This window comes from Pleuronectes platessa, chromosome 10, assembly GCF_947347685.1.
Source record: "Pleuronectes platessa chromosome 10, fPlePla1.1, whole genome shotgun sequence".
Classification (NCBI taxonomy): Eukaryota; Metazoa; Chordata; class Actinopteri; order Pleuronectiformes; family Pleuronectidae; genus Pleuronectes; species Pleuronectes platessa.
In genome coordinates, this window is record NC_070635.1 from 9,485,297 (window position 1) to 9,507,220 (window position 21,924).

Genomic DNA, 21,924 nt, shown 5'->3' on the forward strand with positions numbered 1-21,924 from the left:
ACTAGTCTGATTACAGCAAATTTAAAGAGAAGGTAAGAGAGTTTAATTTCTTTGGCTTCCAACAATTACAATGTAAAAAAAAAATTGGCCAAATCATCTGAATTTGCAACAAAATAAGTTAAATTAGATTTAAGCAAAATTACAAAAACATACTTTACACAAAAGGATAATGCTGACATGTAACATTTCCACGAAGTTCCACGAAAAGTCTAAACCCAACAACAGAAATGCTTTTTGAATTTTGTTGTCATGCTCGCTGGATGCATAGACTTCATCGATTGACACATTTGCGATCGGGAATGACGCTGTGCTAGCAAGGTCTTCTTTGCTTTTTGACAACAACGGATAATTATTGTAATGAGGAATAACTTATATATAGGTTGACTACAGCGGAAAATATTTGTAGGATTAGTTTGTGTTGGTTTTGGTGGTTTGTTGATAAGAAAAATATAAAACAATAACAAGAAATATCCCTTAATAGAGACGACACTGAGCTGTAGCTTAAGACCTATTTCAGTGTGAAGCTCCTGTCAAAGTAAAGAGCTGCACCAGTGTTGGCTTTTAGCTTAGGGTAAATCTGCACATGTAATAAATCTGTCAGTTACTTGATGTCAGGAGTTTTAGCTCTTAGCTTCACTGTAAACAATGTCACGTCACAAGAAGTGAAGTTCTCAAGAAAGTCCTGCAGGGGGCGACAAACGATCAGCGACCCGTATCTCCACAAAGTAAAAGCCTATACTCTTTGTTTCTTGTTGGTATAAATAGTTAGTTTAATTTTTTTTTTTTTTTTTTTTAAGTTGCAGCATCTTCAAGCCAGAGAGTGACTCTGAAATCCCTCCGCGCTGTTTCGAGAACTTTACTCCATTATGTCGCACCACTCGTCCTCCTGTGGCTCTGACGGGGTCCTGTGGAAGTTGCTGGTGCGATCTCCAGCGTTGGGCCTGGAGTCAGGGAGGGAAGCCGAGAACTTCAGCGGGGTTATGGGGAGGATGCTTTCCACATCGCAGCTGACCAGGGTAACATCTGCGGAGGGGGAGGATGAAAATCAATTCTCCAAGTGACCATCCTTCACAGTAATGTCACACTGCCGTCTGAAACCCAGTTTGAGCCTTATTGAGTTGTGATCTGTTGGAGTCATAGTGGGGCTGAAAGACCTTATGGACGTGGAAGATTGAAACAGACTAGTGATAAAGAGAGGAATATACTTCTCACTCTGATTTACGAGTGGGAGACAAATGAAAGGTACAAGTCGGATGTGTTTGTGGTAACTATGTATTTATGTCTTCTTAACTTTTATATTCTTATTTCTCTTTAAAGGTCCAGTGTGTAGGTTTAGGTGAAAGGGATTCAATGGCAGAAATATATGAATATAAAATAATCTTAGTGATCTTTCAGTAGTGTGTTTCATCTAAATTGAAAAAACTGTTTACCCTAGAATGAGCCTTTTTATTTACATACTTTATATTTACACCGGGAGCGAATCCTCTCTATGGAGGCTGCCATGTTTTTTTTTTAACAGTAGCCCAAAGTGGAAAAACTAAACACCTTTTGAGTTTTTATGTCAAATGAAGTTACCAGGTGTTCTCTATCATGTTTGGAAGGGGAGGGTAGGGAGAGAGGTATTAAGCTGCAATGTGCAACTTCACCACTAGATGTCCCTCTATTCTACAAACTGAACCTTTAATGTGTTTCCCAATATGTATATCTTAAATCTTTCGAAAAGGTGCTTGCATAATCATAACAATGAGTCCACACATGGCTGTAGGATTTACGTATGGGATCTATTTGTGTTGACGTTTTGGGGCTCAGGGTTTCAAGTGAAGTGTGTCATACCCCATCTTCTCTATCCTATCGATATCTTTAACAGTAATAACCATTTTAGTTTTTGTGTTGTGTCCCTCCCGCCAGCTGGAGGAAACGGTGCCGCTGTAAATAGAGCTCAAGCTATTTTAATCCGATGGGATTTGATTGGTTTGGGTTTATGTTTGTGAAATAGGAAGGTGATGCACTTAGTTGGATTTAAAACCCACCGGACGGTGAGTAAATAAATCACATATTATTGGGAACAGGTGGACGCCTCATCGTCCTCACCATTAATGCACGTTTCTAAACAAGCAGGTCAGGCACCCTTTTGGCCTTTTGTGATGAAACAGGGATTAGTAGATTGAAAGCTCTAAATCTGGTGCGCACAGTGCCTTGCATAAGTATTCACCCCCTTTGGACTTTTCTACATTTTGTCATGGTATTACCACAGATTAAAATTTATTTCATCGTGAGTTTATGTAATGGACCAGCACAAAATAGTGCATCATTTGGAAGTGGGGGGAAATATTACATGGATTTCACAATTATTTACAAATAAAAATCTGAAAAGTGTTGAGTGCATATGTATTCACCCCCTTTACTGTGAAACCCCTAACAAAGATCTGGTGCGACCAATTGCATTCACAAGTCACATTTGCAAGTCACATAATTAGTAAATAGGGTCCACCTGTCTGCAATTTAATCTCAGTATAAATACACCTGTTCTGTGACGGACTCAGAGTTTGTTGGAGATCATTACTGAACAAACAGCATCATGAAGACCAAGGAGCTCACCAAACAGGTCAGGGATAAAGTTGTGGAGAAATATGAAGCAGGGTTAGGTTATAAAAAAATATCCAGAGCTTTGAACATCTCTCTGAGCACCATAAAATCCATCATAAGAAAATGGAAAGAATATGGCACAACCGCAAACCTACCAAGAGGAGGCCGTCCACCCAAACTGAAGAGTCGGACAAGGAGAAAATTAATCAGAGAATCAACCAGGAGGCCCATGGTTACTCTGGAGGAGTTGCAGAGATCCACAGCTGAGGTGGGAGAATCTGTCCACAGGACAACTATTAGTCGTCTACTCCACAAATCTGGCCTTTATGGAAGAGTGGCAAGAAGAAAGCCATTGTTGAAAGGGATCCATAAAAAATCCCGTTTGGAGTTTGCCAGAAGCCATGTGGGAGACACAGCAAACATGTGGAAGAAGGTGCTCTGGTCAGATGAGACCAAAATGAGAACTTTTTGGCCTCAATGCAAAACGCTATGTGTGGTGAAAACCCAACACTGCCCATCACCCTGAGCACACCATCCCAACAGTGAAACATGGTGGTGGTAGCATCATGCTGTGGGGATGCTTCTCTTCAGCAGGTACAGGGAAACTGGTCAGAATAGAGGGAAAGATGGATGGAGCCAAATACAGGGAAATCCTTGAAGAAAATCTGATGCAGTCTGCAAAAGACTTGAGACTGGGGCGGAGGTTCATCTTCCAGCAGGACAATGACCCTAAACATACAGCCAGAGCTACAAAGGAATGGTTTGAATTAAAGAATGTTAATGTCTTAAAATGGCCCAGTCAAAGCCCAGACCTCAATCCAATAGAGAATCTATGGCAAGACTTGAAGATTGCGGTTCACAGACGGTCTCCATCCAATCTGACTGAGCTTCATCTTTTTTGCCAAGAAGAATGGACAAACCTTTCCATCTCTAGATGTGCAAAGCTGGTAGAGACATACCCCAAAAGACTTGCAGCTGTAATTGCAGCGAAAGGGGGTTCTACCAAGTATTGACACAGGGGGGTGAATACTTATGCACCCAACAGATGTCAACTTTATTGTTGAAAATTGTTGAAAATTGTTAAAATTTATTTTGCACCTCCAAAGTACTATGCATGTTTTGTTGATCAAACGGGAAAAAGTTTATTTAAGTCTATTTGAATTCCAGTTAGTAACAGTACATAATGGGAAAAAGTCCAAGGGGGGTGAATACTTATGCAAGGCACTGTATGTTCATGCAGTCGTGTTCGAGGATGTATCACCTGTGCTGCAAAGTGGTAACTTGGACTCCTCCGCGGCACAGCTCTCTTGGCAGTGGCCGTTCCGCTCTGTGGACGGTAGAGGCAGATCCAGCGACGTCACCAGTACCGTGGTAACCGCCGTAACGGGAACACTGGACCTGACTTTCACACAGAAAAGGCAGGTGATACCTATTATAACAGTGATTAATTGTTGCAGAAGGGTCAAACATATCAAGTAAACTGCAGGATAACAACTTCTGTCTGCATGGAAACTCTGATCGGGCTCGAGGAGACACAGCTTTAAGCACCAGTGAGCTTTCCGATGTGGTCCTCGTACACTCCAGGGCTTTTCATACTTATTAAATAATAAAGCTGTAAAATGCAGATGTGCCAAAGCTCAGTGTGACTCGTGTTAAAGGGATTGTCTTTGAAGGTGACTAGTACTTAGGTTCATGACTTTATTTGGGTTATTACGTGAAAAGGTTAACATGCTGCAATGTGCAGAAAACATATACATCACTCCCCCAGTCTGCAGCCCAGAGTGTGTAGGAAATGTCGGCCTCCATTCGGTGTGCACTATTTAAATATGGGGCTTTACAGACCTTTTACAGTCACGAAAACCTTCCATGGTCTGGAACCTCTAAATCTCTGAAAACGTTGTGCTTGCTATTAAAGAATCGTGTCCTGCTGACTTGAGAAAGTTTCCAAAGGACGATGCTGAAGTCGGATTTGACTCATCAGGCCGCAACAGATTCCAATGGGGTCAAATATATAAGGGCGGGAAAATAAGATGAACGTATCAATCCCAGAACCGGGTTCAACTTGGTCGAAAGGGGGTAAAAGTGAGCAGCAGTCTCAGGACATGAGAAACTTCAGGAGCCCTAAAGATCCCTTCAGGTGGTTCTTGGTCATTACTGACAGAACCACACACTTGTATTGTATTTCATGTGTACATTCCAGTATTGGCACATTGCTTCACTGGAAATACGTCAGCGAACAACATTCAATTGTGGGACTGTGACACTTTTGCACAATTTGTTTCTCATAATGAGTCGGCCGCCTGTGAAGCGTGCGTCACACTTTGTCCAATAAGTGTGTCAGGCTGAATATGTACAGGATGTGGTTTCCCCCTTTCACCTAGCCATGCTCATAACAGGCTCGTCTAGCATCACGTTACACGGCTGCGAAATTAAACCTAAATGTTCTGCTTTTGCGCCAAAATATAACTCAAGACAACACTGTATTCCCAATAATATGAGAAAATGTGCCGTAAAATTGAAATTGATCTTATTTATAGTTTTATCGTTTTCATATTCACTGTACAGGAAACAGTGGGAGGGGAGATAGACGAGCAGTGGCTTATTATATGACTGAATGCATGTCACAGTTGTGGCTGACAGCATGTGTACTTTTGTGTCTGAACACCGCCTCGTCAGGAAGACTTTTTTCTTTCTTTTAAAAGTACGAGAACAAAGGGGACGAATCCAGCGACACATGTGACGCTTTGCACTCACCTGTTCGGAGCGAGTTGCGCTTTGCCCTCCTGAAGACGAAAACAGCGAGCAGGACAAGTGCCGTCAACACGAGTCCTGACCACAGGCCCGCGGGCAGCATCCAGGAACAACCTGAGGACGAGAGACAACAACATGAACTGTGACTTCTGGTGAATGTTGAGAGGAAGCGAGTGTTTTCCAAATATTGCTCTTGTTTCCTCTGTATGTGATCAAAATGACTGAGAAATGACATAAAAACAGCGTTATGCTCGTTCAGTTTCTATATTGTTGAGTTACTGGTAAATTGTGGTTACATGAAAACCACAACCTTTCCCCTGTGAACACATAGTGTTGTGCGGTCTTTCTGTGTGGAGAATATGATATCCCCTCTTATCCAATATCAACTGGGATCGGCTCCAGTGCCCCCATAACCCTCAAAAGATAAGCAGTATAGATTTTGCATCTGATATGGACGGACATCACAAGTGTTTATTACCTCTATTATCTATTATCCAGGATTTTTGTCACTTTTTATAACCTTGAGCAGTTTGATAGATTCCTCAGAAAATAATTAATGGATCGTGATATTCATGAGATCCAAATGACCATCCGGATCTAGTGAATTTAGATGTGGTTTCATAAAGGGACAGTTGGGCCTTCTGGTTCATTATACTCCTCTCATGAGGCATCAATGTGAATCGTCTTTAACTCCATCGAGTTCATCAGATGAATCTTTTGCTTGGCACAGATTTTAGATCCGTCTCACTTCTACTTCCTCCCTCAGTAACCTGGTCATATGACATATATGACATAAGACAGGAACTGAGGGTCAACAGGAACTCAGTCAAGATCTGAACAGGAGTCTCTTAGAAAAGGAACACAAACCTCACTGCACAAATACATTTCCTTTCCAAACTAAAAAGATGATTAGATCTGATGAGAAGTCATGATATTGAGTTATAACTGTGGACTTACGAGGCAAAAAGTCACTGCAGATGGAATCGGATTTTTGGTTTCCCCGAACTCTCGTCTCTCTGCCTAATTCCAGACATCTGGAAATGACAAATAAATACATATAAGTGTTTTTAAATCGGGCATGTTCCTCCCGGGGATGTATAAAAAGCCAAATACGATATAATAGGTGAAATAAGTAAGAGAGGAGACGACGTCCTACCTGGTGTGGGGTTTACAGCGTGAGATGAAATCTGTTACGTTGCTGTAGGTCCCCTCCTCACAAGGAGCACAGATGGTATCACTGGTGCGATTGGCTGCAAGAAGGAATAGGACGTGGTGTTATTTCCACTGACACTTAGTGGTGTACTGTATGAGATGATGCAAATGGTTGCTAGAGTTCATGGTTATTTATTTTCCCCACCTGGAACCCGTACTCCTTCACCCACAGGGCACTGGGTCACTGGCTGGCAGTGCTCACACTGGTCATTACTACAGAAGAAACCAGTCTCACACTCGCACACCGTGTCCTCCGAAGCTGAGCAGTCTTTGGATATCCTCTGTTTGTTTTCTGAAAGTGTCACAGAGAAACTTTAACAAAAAGTGTTAGCTGTTGAAGAGAGACCAGTCCTCTGTTCTCCCATAGGTCTTAATGGTAAAAGTCAAAGGTAAACGTGAATGGGACTCAGTGGAGCGCATACATGGAAGATGTGGGTGTGATTTTTTCTAGTGTCTGCATCAAACCACCTTGTTGTCTTGTGTCTTGAGAGCGTGCTTTGTACGTCGGAGCCTCTCTGTTACACCACCATTCATGATTTACCACATTTTACCTATGACAAAATAATTGCAGCTCCTGTGATGTGAATTTCCGTTCTAGTAGTGGTTTCATTACTTTCGCACAGAGGTTCTGGTCCAGGAGAGACCCTGACCTCTGGGGCCCCTGGGCCTATGTCTAGTAGCTCCATTAAATAATATGAATCATCCATCTTTGGGAAAAAATTTCTACATATCATAAACCCCCTTTAAAGGACAAGCAGTCTAGATAATTGATGGATGTAAAGTCTTCTGAGAATGACTTACTACACAGATAAAGTTAAAGGAAGGGTTGGTCATTGGTTTCTGAAACACTTTTCATCTTATTGTTTGAAATCTTCTTCATGTCAGGATCAATGAATAAAGTAATCTCGAAAATATGAAAAAGCTTTTGTCTGTTGTCTTTTGCCTTTTTTAAGGATTGTAAAGAACACGACCAATCATTTCATTCGAAATCCGATAGAAATGACTCGGGGGCTTGTCGGTCACTAACCGACCTGTCCCTCGCTCCTCCTGCTCAGGATCAGAGTCTTCATCCGGGGAGACACACATCGCTGAAGCAGAGACCAGATCAGTTTGTTCAAGTTTCATGGATCACCAACCCTGGCTTTAACTGAGTGGGACTGCGCATTGAGCAGATTCATCCTGAAAACAATGGCCCCCTTGTGACCTTAGAAATGTGAGTCAACAGAGTTTGTGCAAGGAGGATGGAGGAAAGACACTATGTTTTTGTTTTGCATGATGACAGAAACAGTGTGTGTGTTTGTGTGTCTCTGTCTGTCTGTCTGTCTATCTGTGTTTGTTCTGTGTAAATACAGCAGTACATGTGAATGACTTACGGGAACTGCACTGTTTGCAGGGTGGACATTTCATCAAGTGATTTTTAGTGGCCATGTAAAACCCATGTCGACATTTATCACACTTGGTCCTGTTGGTGCCGTCACAATCAGTCTGCACATGCGTCCCTGATGAGAAGTGTGACGTGGAGAAGGAGAATATGAGGTGCAGAGAAAAGCTGAATGTAGTTTTACAGATCAGACACAAAGTGGGCTCTGCTGCATGGTAAGCACAGACCTATAAATATGTTTATCGTCCAAAGAGAAAAGAAAAGCTAGTGACTTACCTGCAGGACAGCGATCACAGCATTTTCCATCTTTCAGGTACTTGTCCTCACTCGTGCATTTCATCTCAATCATTTGCAGCCCATTTGACTGGTCCCCCTCCTGTGTGTGAAAAGTGTAATGTCGGCCTCCCCACCCGAAGCCTGCTCCAGACCTCTGATGTTGTCTCCGCTCGGTGAACTCTCTGCTTCACTTCTTCTGCTGCTCTCAGTCAGCGCTGGTGATCTTCTGTCGCCACTCTCTTCCTGCCGTATGATCTCTCTCTCCCTCTCTGTGACTACATGTGTTTCCCCAGTTCTCTGTCTTACCTACTTCTCATGCCTTTTCTGATCCTACACGGTGGAAATCCCCAGTGACCCTCATCTGCTGTTTTCCCCCTCCATCTCTCTTTTCTCTCTCTCTCTCTCTCTCTCTCTCTCTCTCTCTCTCTCTCTCTCTCTCTCTCACTTCCTTCCTGCCCTAACCCTCTTACTGTGTACTTCTACTGTGTGTGTGATATCATCAAATTTTAAGGTGAAGACAATTTTGAGGTTAGGTTTACGTTGAAATTAGATTAGGTCTATTGTAATATTAGGTGCGGGTTGTGTTAAGGTTAGGGCAAAGGTTGAGGTTATGTTAAGTGTTAGGTAAATACCGGGTTAGGGTTAACCCTAGCCTGAACTATGGTTTAGATTACGGTAAGCCTCCAGGAAATCAATATATGTCAAAGTTATGTCATCTGATGTCATGGAGAGATGGCTGTTTGTGCATGTTTGTGTGTATGTGTGTGTGTGTGTGTGTGTGTGTGTGTGTGTGTGTGTGTGTGTGTGTGTGTGTGTGTGTGTGTGTGTGTGTGTTTCCATAGCTGCAGCTCAATAGGACGTTTCCTCTCTTCAACACACCCATTCCTTGAACTCCATCTCCATTGTTTCAGCTGAACCTACCAAAAGTTTTTGGGCTCGGCGGCCTGCCTCGCTGCAAATGTCAACTCCTTCCCTCCTCACTGCAAACGCACGAAACAATCTACGAATAGATTTATAAGTGCTTATGGATGCAAATTGTGAGTGAGACAGGAAGGGGACAGCGGGCCAGTAGGACAGATGGAAAATAAATAAATATGAAAAGGGGAAGGTGAAATATTGAGGTAGTCTTTTATTTGAGAAGAGATTTGACGGGATCACAATGTTAAGATTGAGGTGGGTGTCATATATTATATTTTAATAATATAGAACAGATACTTACTGAATCATACTGGTTTTCGCGATAGACTCTGAGTACTTGCATGTTGTAAAGGTTAGCTTTTCATCCACGTTTGTTCGCTTGTCTGTTATTTAGCAGCGTGACTCAAAACTGTTCACAAGTCTTTGTGGAGGAATGCAGTTTGGGTCACGGGAGAAGCCTCTCAATTTTGGTGCAGGTATGGATCAGGGGGTGGATCCAGGAATTTGTTTTATTTTCTTTAACATTGCGAGACATTGTGATTTTTTATTTTTTGGACATTCTCACCAATTTCCCCAGAAAATATTTAGGGTTTTTGGGCGAAGGTTTGTGGTTTTTCCAGTTGCATTATGGTTTCTTTTTGTTTTATGCGCGGTTCACTTTCTCTGTCCCTCACTTTGAATACTACACTAACATTTTCTTTTCTGACTTTATGCTCTTCACACCTTCTCCTTTTCTCCGTGAAATTCTTTTCTACATCCCTCCAGTCTCCTGCTTGTTCTTCTCTCCCACCCGGCCCACTGCATGCTGCTGGGATGGGTGGAGTCTCCAGGGTATCCCAGTGGATACCAGCCCCACGCCAGTATGAACTGGAGCAGGTGTGCCAGCGAAGGCTACACCCTCTCCATCAGGATCGTCCACCTGGACCTGGAGGACAGCCAGGACTGTGAAAACGATGCCGTGAAGGTCAGGGGTCAAGAAGAAGTCAAAATTATCATAAATAAATGAAGACGTCTGCGATTACACCCTCTAATTTTCTCTTACCTCTAGATCTTTTCAAATGGAAACCTGATTTCTGTTCTGTGTGGCCAAAGGGACTTTAAGGAGCTACAGTCCTCTGTAAATCCCTCGCTCGTCTCCTACCCGGGCGGCTGTCTCTCTCTCTCTTTCCACTCGGACTACTCAAACATCAAGAGGCACAGAGGCTTCAAAGGCTTTTACAGTGTGCAAGGTGAGACGCAGAGAAAGAAAAACAAGTTCCAGTTGTGTCCTTCCAACCAAAGTCCATTGTATTTTTGTCTGTTTTTTAAATTGTCCCCGTTCGGAGAGTTTACTTTTTGTGTGTACACAGATTTACGTACTCATCGATGTCTGACTGGACATGTTTTGACACTAATACATAGTGTCAGTTCCAATTGAAGAAGGAAAAACTTATTCTGCTGACACTGACTAACTGTCATGTTTGGATAAAGCTGTCCAGTGTTGACCTTTAACACAAAGATTAAATAACCTGAAATGATCAGTACGGCTGTGGAATCACTGTAAGATGTGTATCAAATAATTGAAGTGCTGTGTAATCTCTCTTTATTTTCTACATTTGACCTTTAATCAATTTATCCTTTCAGACTTTGACGAATGTGAGGAAGACTCAGAACTTGAATGCAGTCAGTTCTGCCACAACATCATCGGAGGGTACAGGTGCTCCTGTCGCCATGGTTACCACCTGGGCACGGACAACCACACTTGCACTGGTGCAAATAACCTTATTCTGATTATTATTATTATTATTATTATTATTATTATTATGATTATTAGAAGACAACAGACAGAGACAGTGGACACAATTCAAGGAAGACGGAACAAAACTGAAACATGAAGTGAGAACCAGAGGAAGCAGAAGCAGGGAGTCAGGAGGTGGAGAAAGAGAAGGATGAGAAAAGAAGGATGCGTATATGATTGTGTTCCTGTGGATTAAAATGATGATAACAATTAATTTATCTTCAACACAGTGAGTTGTGGCAAGGATCTGTCAGGGTTGACCAAAGGGGACATATCCAGTCCCTCCTGGCCGGGCTTGTATGCGGAGAACGCAGACTGTCGGTACACCCTGTCTGTGGAGGCCCACCTGCAGCTGGAGCTGCACTTCTCCGGGGGGTTTGATGTGGAGCAGAGCCCTGATGGTCAATGCATAGACGCACTGAGGGTACGTGCTGAGTCAGAAAACATACCGGGAATAAAAGCGTGTTTCTGCTAAAACCTTTAACTTTGAAAACTGAGCAGCGAACAAAGAGGAAGTACAGACTAAAATGTCGAAATCGTGGATTTCACAGATTAGGTGTCACATCCTGTTTTGACCATTTGCGTATCTCTGTGTCACTCATTTTGGAAGAACGTCTTCCTTTGGGTACAGCTGCTATGAAACGTACCGGGTATGTTCTCAGTCACATGTCCCCTTGCACAGTCATGTCCCCCATTATACCATTTTGTGTTTCCCTTCTTCAAAGATTGATTTAACTGTTATACTATGACTTTTCCTCTTTCTTTTCTTCATGGTTTTGTCACAATTCAGACTCGGTGGCAATTGGACCATTCACACACTAATAACTATGTAATTACCGGGTAATTCTACTCGTACAACTTGTCATAACACTCATTTTTCAGGTCTATTTACACAATTGAAATCATCTCGACTGGACGGAGCTTATCTCAATTTACCTGATTCTATATCACCTGTCTTGCATAAAAGAGAATTTACTGTGTGCTAGGTAGATCATGGATTTATTCTCTATTTTGCATCTTTCCTGTTGATCTTGGAGGACACACATACATCTGCATGCTTCACCCCAGTGAAAGGAGCAGAGAGGATGTTGGACAGATGTTGGCAGAGAGGACAGGCTCACACATTGTCTTGTTTTGTCTGCAGATTGAGACTCCCTCTGGGATTATGGGTCCGTTCTGCGGGCACACGCCCCCCCCGTCTCCCCTCCTTACTCACTCACATCGTGTCAACATCAGCTTCACCTCCGACGGCTTCGGCTCCAACAAAGGCTTCACCTTGCACTTCAAGACCAGAGGTGCTGTGGCCTCTTTATCTTTGCCTTAGCAGTGAAAACAACGTTTGCTGTGCGAAGTTTGCTGAAGACTCGTCACTAATTCGCTCTCTGACATGTTAATCGCAGGAAAGGTCTGTCCACCAGGGATCACCTCCCAATCCACTGTGACTCCTCATCAACCAGAGTATCAACCGGGTCAGACAGTGACAGTAGCCTGTGAACTTGGCCATATTGTGAATACTGTAAGTGAACAAGAACCTTTAATAGCTCTATATTTGATGTAAACATATAAAAGAAGTGTTGAGATGATCAAGTTGTATTTGTCACGATGTAGCGAGGCCTCCTGATGCTGTCATCGCAGTATGAGACCACGTGCCAGAGTACAGGCACCTGGTTCCCTAGTTACCCCTGTGAACGTGAGTCCGACTTCTTTCTTATAAAAGTGAGTTATCTAGGAGTACGTCTTGGTTTTGTTAACAGTTTCTTTTCCATTTCTTACATATAGCTGTGAATTGCGGTCATCCTGACTTCCCAGAAGATGGCATCCTTCAGTTGACGGACTCAGAACACTCACACACCCGGTATAAAGGCCAGATCCAGCTGAGGTGCAGTTCAAAGTACTACACACTGGAAGGACAAGGTGATTATTGGCGGTTTTCTCTTGCACATTAATCTTCCTCGCTTAAATCAAGCAAAGTTCTCCGACTTATTGTTTCCTCTCTTCGATCTTTCAGACAAATTCACTTGCAGTGCCGGTGGTAAATGGGAATCAAGCAGTGGAACGACACAGATGCCGAAATGCACTCCAGGTACAACTTCAAAAACATTCCTCACATTTTATTCAATATTAATTTATGTATTTGGATTGTAACCCATTAATTTACAGGTGAAACAAAGGCAGTAGCACAGAGCCTATAAGTGCTTCTTAAGCTGTTTGTAAACTGGTAATTTATTTATGTAACATGTGAACAAGTTTTTTTTTTACTATATGAATCTGTGTATGTGTACTTCAGTGTGTGGGTTGCATGAAAACGCCCACGGGAGTGCAGGCAGGATTTTGGGAGGTCGCAATGCAAACCTGGGAGAAATACCTTGGCAACTTCTCATTAAAGAAACATCTAGAGGAGGAGCAACACTGATCAATGACCAATGGGCCGTCACAGCGGCTCATGTCGTAGAGACGTTGGAGGAAACCTCTTTGAGACTGTATGGTGGATTGGTAGATGGAAGGACAACGTCAGATGCATCGTCTGGTGTGGTGGTCATGGATAGCGAGAGGATCATCATTCATCCTAGCTACACCAGAGTGGTTTCTCCTAATCAACGCATTAGTTATGACAATGATATTGCTCTGATCAGATTTACCTCCAGGGTGAATTTTGGCCCAAACCTCCTTCCCATATGTCTGCCGGAGGTGAACAGGGGCTTGCAGGAAAATGAGCAAGGCACAGTTTCAGGCTGGGGGTTTACAGAAAGGAGGGGTAGCCTCGTGACGGCTCGTATGCTGCAATATGCTGAAATCGGGGTCTACTCCCTCAGCCGGTGTCAGGATACACCTCGCATGCAAGATGGCCGTTCCATGATTTTCACTGGGAACATGTTCTGTGCTGGAGCATCAGGGAAGGACAGCTGCCAGAAAGACAGCGGGAGTCCGTTTGTAATACCCACATTGTCTGCAGGAACAGGGCCGTATCATCTGGCTGGTATCGTGTCCTGGGGTCCCCCCTGTGAGGACAAGCAGTTCAAGGGTTATTATACCAAAGTAAAGAACTATGTTGACTGGATCAAGAAGACAATAGATGACGTGGAGAATTCTAAGAAAGGGTGAAGAAGACGCAGGTGGAAACACAGTGCTAAGAATCATTATACTGTAATCACAACTGATTCAAAATGCCAGAATAACAGCTTTCGTGAAAATTAAGTTTGTAACCCTTTCAATCAATGTACCAACACTGACAATCACAATGACATTAACACATTATAACTTCAAACTTCATTTTTATATTAAAGGAAATGATGGGAAATAAACTGCAGAGAAAGTGTGTCAATCGATTTGTCTTTTTACATATACGATACACCCAAAACATCTCAGGGTCTCCACACACAGGAACACTTAACTATTGCAGTATTTATACATTTTACACTACTAAGCTAAATGACCACACAAGGCCGGGCAGACAGAAAGTAATTTCAGAACAGACAGTAATGATATCTGTTTTTCTGTGAAGCCTTTACAGCACATTTTATAGAAGAGTGTTTGTGAATAAGGCTAAAGTTGGAATAGATATCCCAAAATTAATTACAAGAAATAAGTTTTAAATCAGAGGTCGCTCATCTTCAGAGGATTTTCTTTGGATCCTGTCATAAACACTTTATTCGATTGGAAGCATCATCTTAATTCATCCGATGTACGTATTGTAAACAAAGCCCTGAACGACAAAAACAGCTGAAGAGGAAAGCAAGAGGTGAGAAAATTTTAATGTTCATGAGAAACAACACACCAGTCACTGCCACTCAATGAGCAGCACACTGGGGCTAATGAGATGCATACATTCCCTCTCCTGCTCAGGTTAAAGTATTTTTTAAGGCACATCTTTTTCCCTGATTCTTCTTTTTTAAATAAACATTTTGTGAGTTTTTATTGTCCACTTTATTGAATTGATCTCTTCAACATACTGTATAAACATATGGCCCCAGTTTCACTTCCTCATGTGAGGATACAACAGCTCATCCTCTACTGCCACTTAGTGGTATAAATGTTTTTGGAAAAAACAGATATACATTTGTTCTTTTCATCCTGTTTTTTCAACGATATTTTTGTATTTCCCCCTCTTCCGCTTCCATCTATGTATTTATTTCAGTATTTTTTTTTATAAAGGGTATTTTTTAAAAACATTTGTGAAGACAGTCACTGCAGCTCATGGAAAAATAAATTCTCAGAAATCTTAAAAAGAACTGATTCAGAACTTGACTGACAATAAAGGCAAAAATCTTAATGAGCATAGCTAAACTGGTGTATCTGTGCACACTGCTGTTGTACAAGTTCAACGGTTACGTAGTCCAAGAATTTAGAAGGCTGTTGTTGGGATCTGGTTTTTCTGTGGGGAGCCCATGATGTCAGATTTGAACACCAATCAACAGCAGGTAGTTGGACGTCTTCTCAGACTGATGTAGCATTGAAGGCAACAAAGACAATAGGTTTAAATGAAATTCAATGTATTAGCAAGCAACAAGTTTGAGGAATGCTGAAAAAAATACACAGTTACCCCCATCTAGTGGTGGAATGAGGGACGAGGGGGTAAGAATTTGAATTAGGGTTATTAAATATATGATCTGTTTAAAAGAAAAATCAGGATAGCTCCTTATGTTTCAAGTAATTCTTGTTAGAATAGAATATTTAAAAAAAATTGCAGATTCGTTTCTCCAGAAATCGAAAGCGAGCATACATTTGATTTTGCCAAGGCAAACAAGACACAGTCCTGGCATTAACCCTTTGATACACAACATGGCTCAAAAGTGAACCAGCTCCGTTTTTATTTTCTATATCTTTGCAGTGAATGAATTTCATCTTTCAGTAGTTCAGGTTATCCCAGTTAACTGGTTTTTGATCATCACAAATCCTTATTTAATAAAATAGTCTAGTGCAGAACATGGTTCAAAAGGGACCCGTATTCATTTCCTGTTTTATTTCATGCATGTTGAGTGTTTCTTTGCTATATTTTTCGAAATAAATGCATTTTATCATTTAACATTGTAAATATCCATTAATATATCTTGTTTGTTAATACCACAAATTATTATTTTCCTTTTTCCTTGCTTACTTTATAAAAAAAATACATCACTCTATATCACTTTTAGACACATGGGTCAAAAATTACCCAAACAGTATTTATTCACTATGGAACACCTGCCATTAATTTCACACAGCTAATTTTGCACATCTGATGCATCTAAGTCTTATTTTACAACCCATTTCTAGTGAGAAAGAGAAACATGTACAATACTAACCAGCTGTTAGCTAGCTGACTTCTTTTCTGGCTAGCTAACCATAGCTTGATCAACAAAATAAAACTTGAAATATAACAGTATATACTTAATAGACTGATTGATGTGCATTTGAAAATATGCTTTTGATTTTATTTATCCAGAGTGTTAGTATTGCTGGTGCAATCATTACAATCATTTCAGACTTTCGGGTGACATGTTGGTAAAGATGCTGTATGAAGAACAGGATGAGAAAAATGAGGAGGCGATTCTTGGTCCTGATTTTGATTCTGAGGCTTAAAGCTCTGATGCTAAGGACCTGGACTTTGTTTTACAGGCTCAAGCTGGAGTTGTTGGTGTGTCTTGGAATCCAGCTCTTCTAAATGAAGAAGGTTCTTCTGATGGTATATGAGACTTATCTTTGATGAAGAAGGAAGAATAGGCTATAAATGAATATAGCAAAGAAACACCCAGCCATGCATGAATACGGCTCATTTTCTACCCCTGTTGGGCATTAGAAGGTGTTTGCATAGCTTGTGTATCAAAGGGTTAACGAAGTGAGTTGCTAAATACAGGAAACAACACTTTTTTTTTTCATTATGAATGTTTTACCTGAATGTGAAGCATTTGCTCCAACGCCAGCGGATCAGTTCACTGACAGATATTAAATTCCAGAGATGGGGTGGACCTTCTGTATCGTCTTGTAAGTTAAATACAACATTTTAAACCTATTTTGTACAAAAGCGGTTTTTGTTTTCAATTTATTCCTTGATTCCAGAATTAACAGCAGGTATCTGTCGTCGAACTGCTTCTTAAATCATTGTGTATTCACGTCTGCACAATAACTTTTATTATTACTGTTTCACAGGTTGATCGATTGATCCCTGTCTCAGAATGACACATAAAACCTCAGTGATATCATGAAGTTGTGTTGACACCATGTTTGTTCTTTTCTGTTTGGTTCAACTTTGGACCAGCAGCTCAGACGATAAACAAATATGTGATGAGTCCGCTATTGCACCTTTCCAGCTTTCTGTTTGTGTCGGCGTGTGGGTGCTGGCCACTGCCCGACCCTGAGCCCCTGATGCACGGTGAGGTCCAGTCTCCCCAGTATCCGCAGCCCTACCCTCCCAACCTGCAGGAGCAGTGGGACCTCAGTGTGCCCGAAGGCTACCGGATCCGAATTACCTTCACACACATGGACATTGAAGCTTCTGCAGGCTGCTACTACGACTCCCTCACAGTCAGAGCCACATTTCAACACATATACAGTGTTTCAATAAACAATAATGCTGCTGGGCTTGAATTTGAAACATAAAGTGTGACTAACTTTTAAGTTGACTCTAAACTTATTCTATAGACAAATCATTTTCTTTTAAACATGTGGTTACAGATGTGATGAGAGATAAAGCAACACCATGTCATTTTTACTGAGGAGCAGCGCCCCCTGCAGCCACACGTGGGGAATTCTTCTGGGCTCCGTGTTAGAGTGATTAAGGGGTTTTCATGTAGAGAAATAACAGAACCTATCAATGTGTTGGGTGGAGCTCTGACTGCGTTGTCAAATTCACTGAACTGAAACACAACTGAACAGTGGATGTTATTAATTCTTAAATTATTATTATATATTGGAGGTAAATGCTGGTGTTTAATGTTTTGTAAATCTTATTCTGGAACTATAGGCTGAGACAGTCAGTCCATTACATGCTTCTCACAGGACATTGTACCCGCTCACACACACTGATAAAAAGAAAATTGTTGGACCAACTCAAAACACAAACAGGAATTTGAGCTTGTTCAACTTAACGTTAACAATATATTTAAACGCAATTGCTCAATTTAATTTGAAAAAAATAATCATTTCATTGTTACTAATTGAAGTAATTTTATATATATAAGCAACAAATGTAGGTTCTACAGTGTAGAGCTAGAACAGGCGTTGATAATGAAGATGGCACCATTCACCATCAAACTAAGTTTGAAGCTGTTATTTTAAGGTAAAACAGCTTTGTGGTGTTGCTTTAATCTTCTCCTCGTGGTGTTATGAGCTGCCACAGACACAGTTTCCATTTAGGACCATTCATGCATGGGACAAAGGACCGACAGCGAAGTACAACTTGATGTTTACACAGCAAAGATCCCAAACCGTGAATCATTTTTTGTTCTTGATATGTTCCTCCAGGTTCTCTATGATGGAAAAGTGATGGGAAAGTTTTGTGGCTCTGAGAACTCAGCTGATGGGCACCATCCCGACAACCAGCCCATCTTGTCTCCAAGCAACAGACTCACCCTCATCTTCCAGACAGATAACAACAACCCAGAGCGCCACCAGAACGTGGGCTTCTCTGCTCATTACCAGGCGTTAGGTAACACTTCTTCTCTGTTCACCCTCCCGTCGCTTCCCTCTTCTCCCAGCAGAACCGTCCCCCATTATAATCAACACTTTGTCATCACCAGACATAGACGAGTGTTCTGCTCCTGGAGATGCCTCAGGTCCACTCTGCTCTCAGATCTGCCTAAACACACTCGGGTCTTACATCTGCTCCTGTCACCATGGCTACGAACTTCGCTCAGACCAGCGCAGCTGTGTGTGTGAGTGTTGCGCAGATACACTCTTCCCCTGTGTGTGGGTCAAACGGTTGTGACTTCAGTTTTGTTTCACAAATGATATACAGCTACATTTGGAAGAAAAGGTCCTGATACAACCCATAAAAATTATTTCATTTTCCCTTATCAACATTTTCATTGATGTCTCAGAGAAAAATTCATGGATCTTGATACAATCTTGATCTAGTGAGTTAAAAAGTGGTTTTATAAGGGGACTGTTAGGCCTTGGTGGAGGTATGTGCTCTTTTAAGTGCCCGTTTCTAGTTTCTCCTGTTTCTTGTTGCCCAGTGTCCTGTGCTGGTGGTATTTTTGATGAGCCAGAGGGATCTCTTCACAGTCCAGGATATCCCAACTCCCCACCTCACGCCGTGTCCTGTCAGTACATCATTTCTGTCGAACTTGGCTTCACTGTGTCGCTCAACTTCTCTGACAACTTCCACATCGAGAGTGTTGACACGCAGCAAGGCCTGAGCTGTCTCAATCACTGGTTGCAGGTAACCACAAGCGAATTCCATACACTGGTTATTAATGGATTGGTGATACGATAAATGAACAGTGTAGGTAACTGCTCCTCTCTCTGAAGGTGACCGTTCCAAACAGCGATCCCATAAAGCTGTGTGGTGTAAAGAGTCCAGATCTGATGGTCACAAACTCCAACACTGTCCAGCTGGACTACCACACTGACGACGAAGGCCTGAGCAACGGCTGGAGCCTGGACTACAGCACACACAGTGAGAGGGAGAGCAATGACAATAGAAATAAGCCAATGAGCACTTAAACTGTTGGGTGCCGCTGTCAAGGCATTTTGGCACTGTGCACCATATTTGGTCCCTTCAGGTATGCAATTGATGTTTTATGTATGCGTTTCCAGGGGTGCAGTGTCCATTTCCTGGTAACGTGGCCGAAGGCAGAGTCACGCCAATCTTGAACGAATATCTCTACAGAGACTACATCTTTGTGCGCTGTGCCCAAGGATACAAGCTGATGATGGTTAGATGAAACTTTATTACAATGAGCAGTACTTTGCATCAAGAAAGAGTACGTCAAGCTGACGTTTCCTATTTTCTCTGTTTCAGGAGGGTCAGGAGATGGCGAGCTTCTCTACCATGTGCCAAAGCAATGGACAGTGGCACCTTCCTCTGCCAGAATGCCACAGTACATCACCTATAAGCTCAAACAATTATATGTAACAATATAATGGAAACATAAACCAAGTTCTCCTTATGACTTGGGACAAGTCTTAACAGGATAAACTTACACATGTCCTTGTTTTGTTTCTTTGCAGTATTTGATTGTGGAGAACCTGAACCTCTGCTGAATGGCGGAGTGACCTTCCTCTCTGGCTTCCAGAACCAGTACCGTTCTGTTGTTCAGTACCACTGTAATGAACCGTTTTACTCGATCCTTGGGGCCGTAAATGGTGAGATATTTACATACTGGCTGTGTCCCAACTCAGGGACACAACTCTGAAATGAGACGGGTTTACGGAGGATTTCTGTGATTTGTATCTTTAGCTTGTACCACCATTACTGCTGTCGTCTAGAAGAAGAAAGTTTTAATGTCCCTTGGTTTTATAACATGTATGCATTAACTATTTGATTGAGTTGAAACCTGATAGCCTATGCTTGTTAGCTAAAACCAAAGATTAAAACCAAACCATGTTTTTTGTATTATTCTGTCTACTCCTCAGTTAGTTTTACCTGTGAATCAGACAGAAAGTGGAGATCCAACAATGATGTTGTTGTCAGACCAACATGCATACCAGGTATGGGTTGTCAATGCAAAAGAAGCACCCTTCAAAAAAAATCGGAACTTCAAGTCTGTTCTTGAGTGAAACTTCATTGTGTTGTGTACATCTGCATCACGTCCAGTTTGTGGCAAGCCAACACAACACCTCATTGAGCATCAAAGGATTGTTGGAGGCAACACTGCTCCAAAAGATACCATCCCCTGGCAAGTGCTACTGAGTATAGACGGAGGAAGAGGAGGAGGCATGGTGATCGCAGACCGCTGGATTATGACCGCAGCTCATGTTGTAGTAAAAGATGGGATAACTGCATTAAACGACACTGTTCGGGTAAGTGGGCCACCATAGTTGTTACCTGCATTCCCATGCTGAACATATTTTGACACATTTCTACATATCTTGGTGATTTCAGGTTTATATGGGACTTAATGATGCTCAGACCATTGTGGATTCTCCTGTTAATGCTGCCTCAGTCCACATTCACCCTGATTACAACAACCCTCAGAATGTAGACTACAACAACGACATTGCCTTACTCAAACTGCAAGACCCGATCACATTCGACCCATCAGTAATGCCCATATGTTTGCCAGCACAGGATGCCACATATGTCACTGGCATGATGGGGTAAGGAAATATCTGTCATTTTTACATTTTAGGATGCTGCATAAATCATGAATTATTTTCATCTTTTTAACTTTCGTGAAATCTTGCAAGCTTTTCAACAAGAGACTGTGATTTGCTTACTTCTCCAGAGTTCACCATAACCGTGTCTATCTCTTTTTCAGACTGGTGTCAGGTTTTGGCGTTACAGTAACCGACAATGTACGTTTTTTAAATAATAAGCTGAATTACGTGCACGTGCCTTTGGTGGACCAGGGCAAATGCCATGAATCAATTACGTCGTATAAGAAGAAAAGGATCAACGTACCAAGCCTGACAAACAACATGGTTTGTGCTGGAGTCCCTGAAGGAGGGAAGGACTCCTGCCAAGGTGACAGTGGAGGCCCATACGCCCTGCCGGACCATGGACGGTATTGGGCTGCAGGGATTGTCAGCTGGGGGGCTGGCTGTGGAGTGAAGGGATCATATGGAGTCTACACCAGAGTCGCTAACTACCTGGACTGGATCACGAAGACCATGCAGGAGAACTGAGATTTTCGAAGTACCTCATGATGAGAAAACCACAACATCTCAAATTAAACAAATGTTGTTCTAAATAAAAAACTAATGAACAAAACACCTGTGTACTGTCTGGTTACAAACCTTTAATTTTCCTACTGCTTATCAACAATGGATGATAACTTTCGTGAAGGCCATTATATAAAGTGAGCCTCAGCAGTTCAGGTAGATGTCTAGCACAGCTGAGGTGAGCGCCTGATCGATGTCCTTTCAGATTATTATATTATCT

At 42.0% G+C, this 21,924-nt stretch overlaps 2 protein-coding genes across 2 annotated transcripts; one reads left to right on the forward strand and one right to left on the reverse strand.

Annotated features, from left to right (window-relative positions):
* Positions 1–20: 20 nt before the first annotated feature.
* On the reverse strand, positions 21–8,637 carry LOC128448994 (tumor necrosis factor receptor superfamily member 5). Its single transcript, XM_053431942.1, has 8 exons — positions 8,207–8,637; positions 7,923–8,048; positions 6,695–6,841; positions 6,494–6,587; positions 6,295–6,371; positions 5,341–5,451; positions 3,848–3,988; positions 21–1,023 (listed from the first exon to the last, which is right to left on the reverse strand). Exons 1-8 carry the CDS (start codon positions 8,277–8,279, stop codon positions 857–859), a joined length of 936 nt encoding a protein of 311 aa, XP_053287917.1. The 5' UTR covers positions 8,280–8,637; the 3' UTR covers positions 21–856.
* A 581-nt stretch (positions 8,638–9,218) lies between these two features.
* LOC128449247 (uncharacterized) lies at positions 9,219–21,753 on the forward strand. The gene is made up of 23 exons (XM_053432309.1): positions 9,219–9,379; positions 9,890–10,088; positions 10,173–10,353; positions 10,748–10,873; positions 11,132–11,325; positions 12,046–12,196; positions 12,302–12,417; positions 12,510–12,591; positions 12,681–12,815; positions 12,910–12,984; positions 13,189–13,999; positions 17,189–17,402; positions 18,342–18,525; positions 18,617–18,751; positions 19,055–19,260; positions 19,350–19,497; positions 19,638–19,756; positions 19,843–19,921; positions 20,052–20,186; positions 20,457–20,531; positions 20,638–20,843; positions 20,926–21,140; positions 21,302–21,753. The coding sequence occupies exons 1-23, from the start codon at positions 9,366–9,368 to the stop codon at positions 21,666–21,668; spliced, it is 4,167 nt and encodes a 1,388-aa protein (XP_053288284.1). The 5' UTR covers positions 9,219–9,365; the 3' UTR covers positions 21,669–21,753.
* Positions 21,754–21,924: the final 171 nt, after the last annotated feature.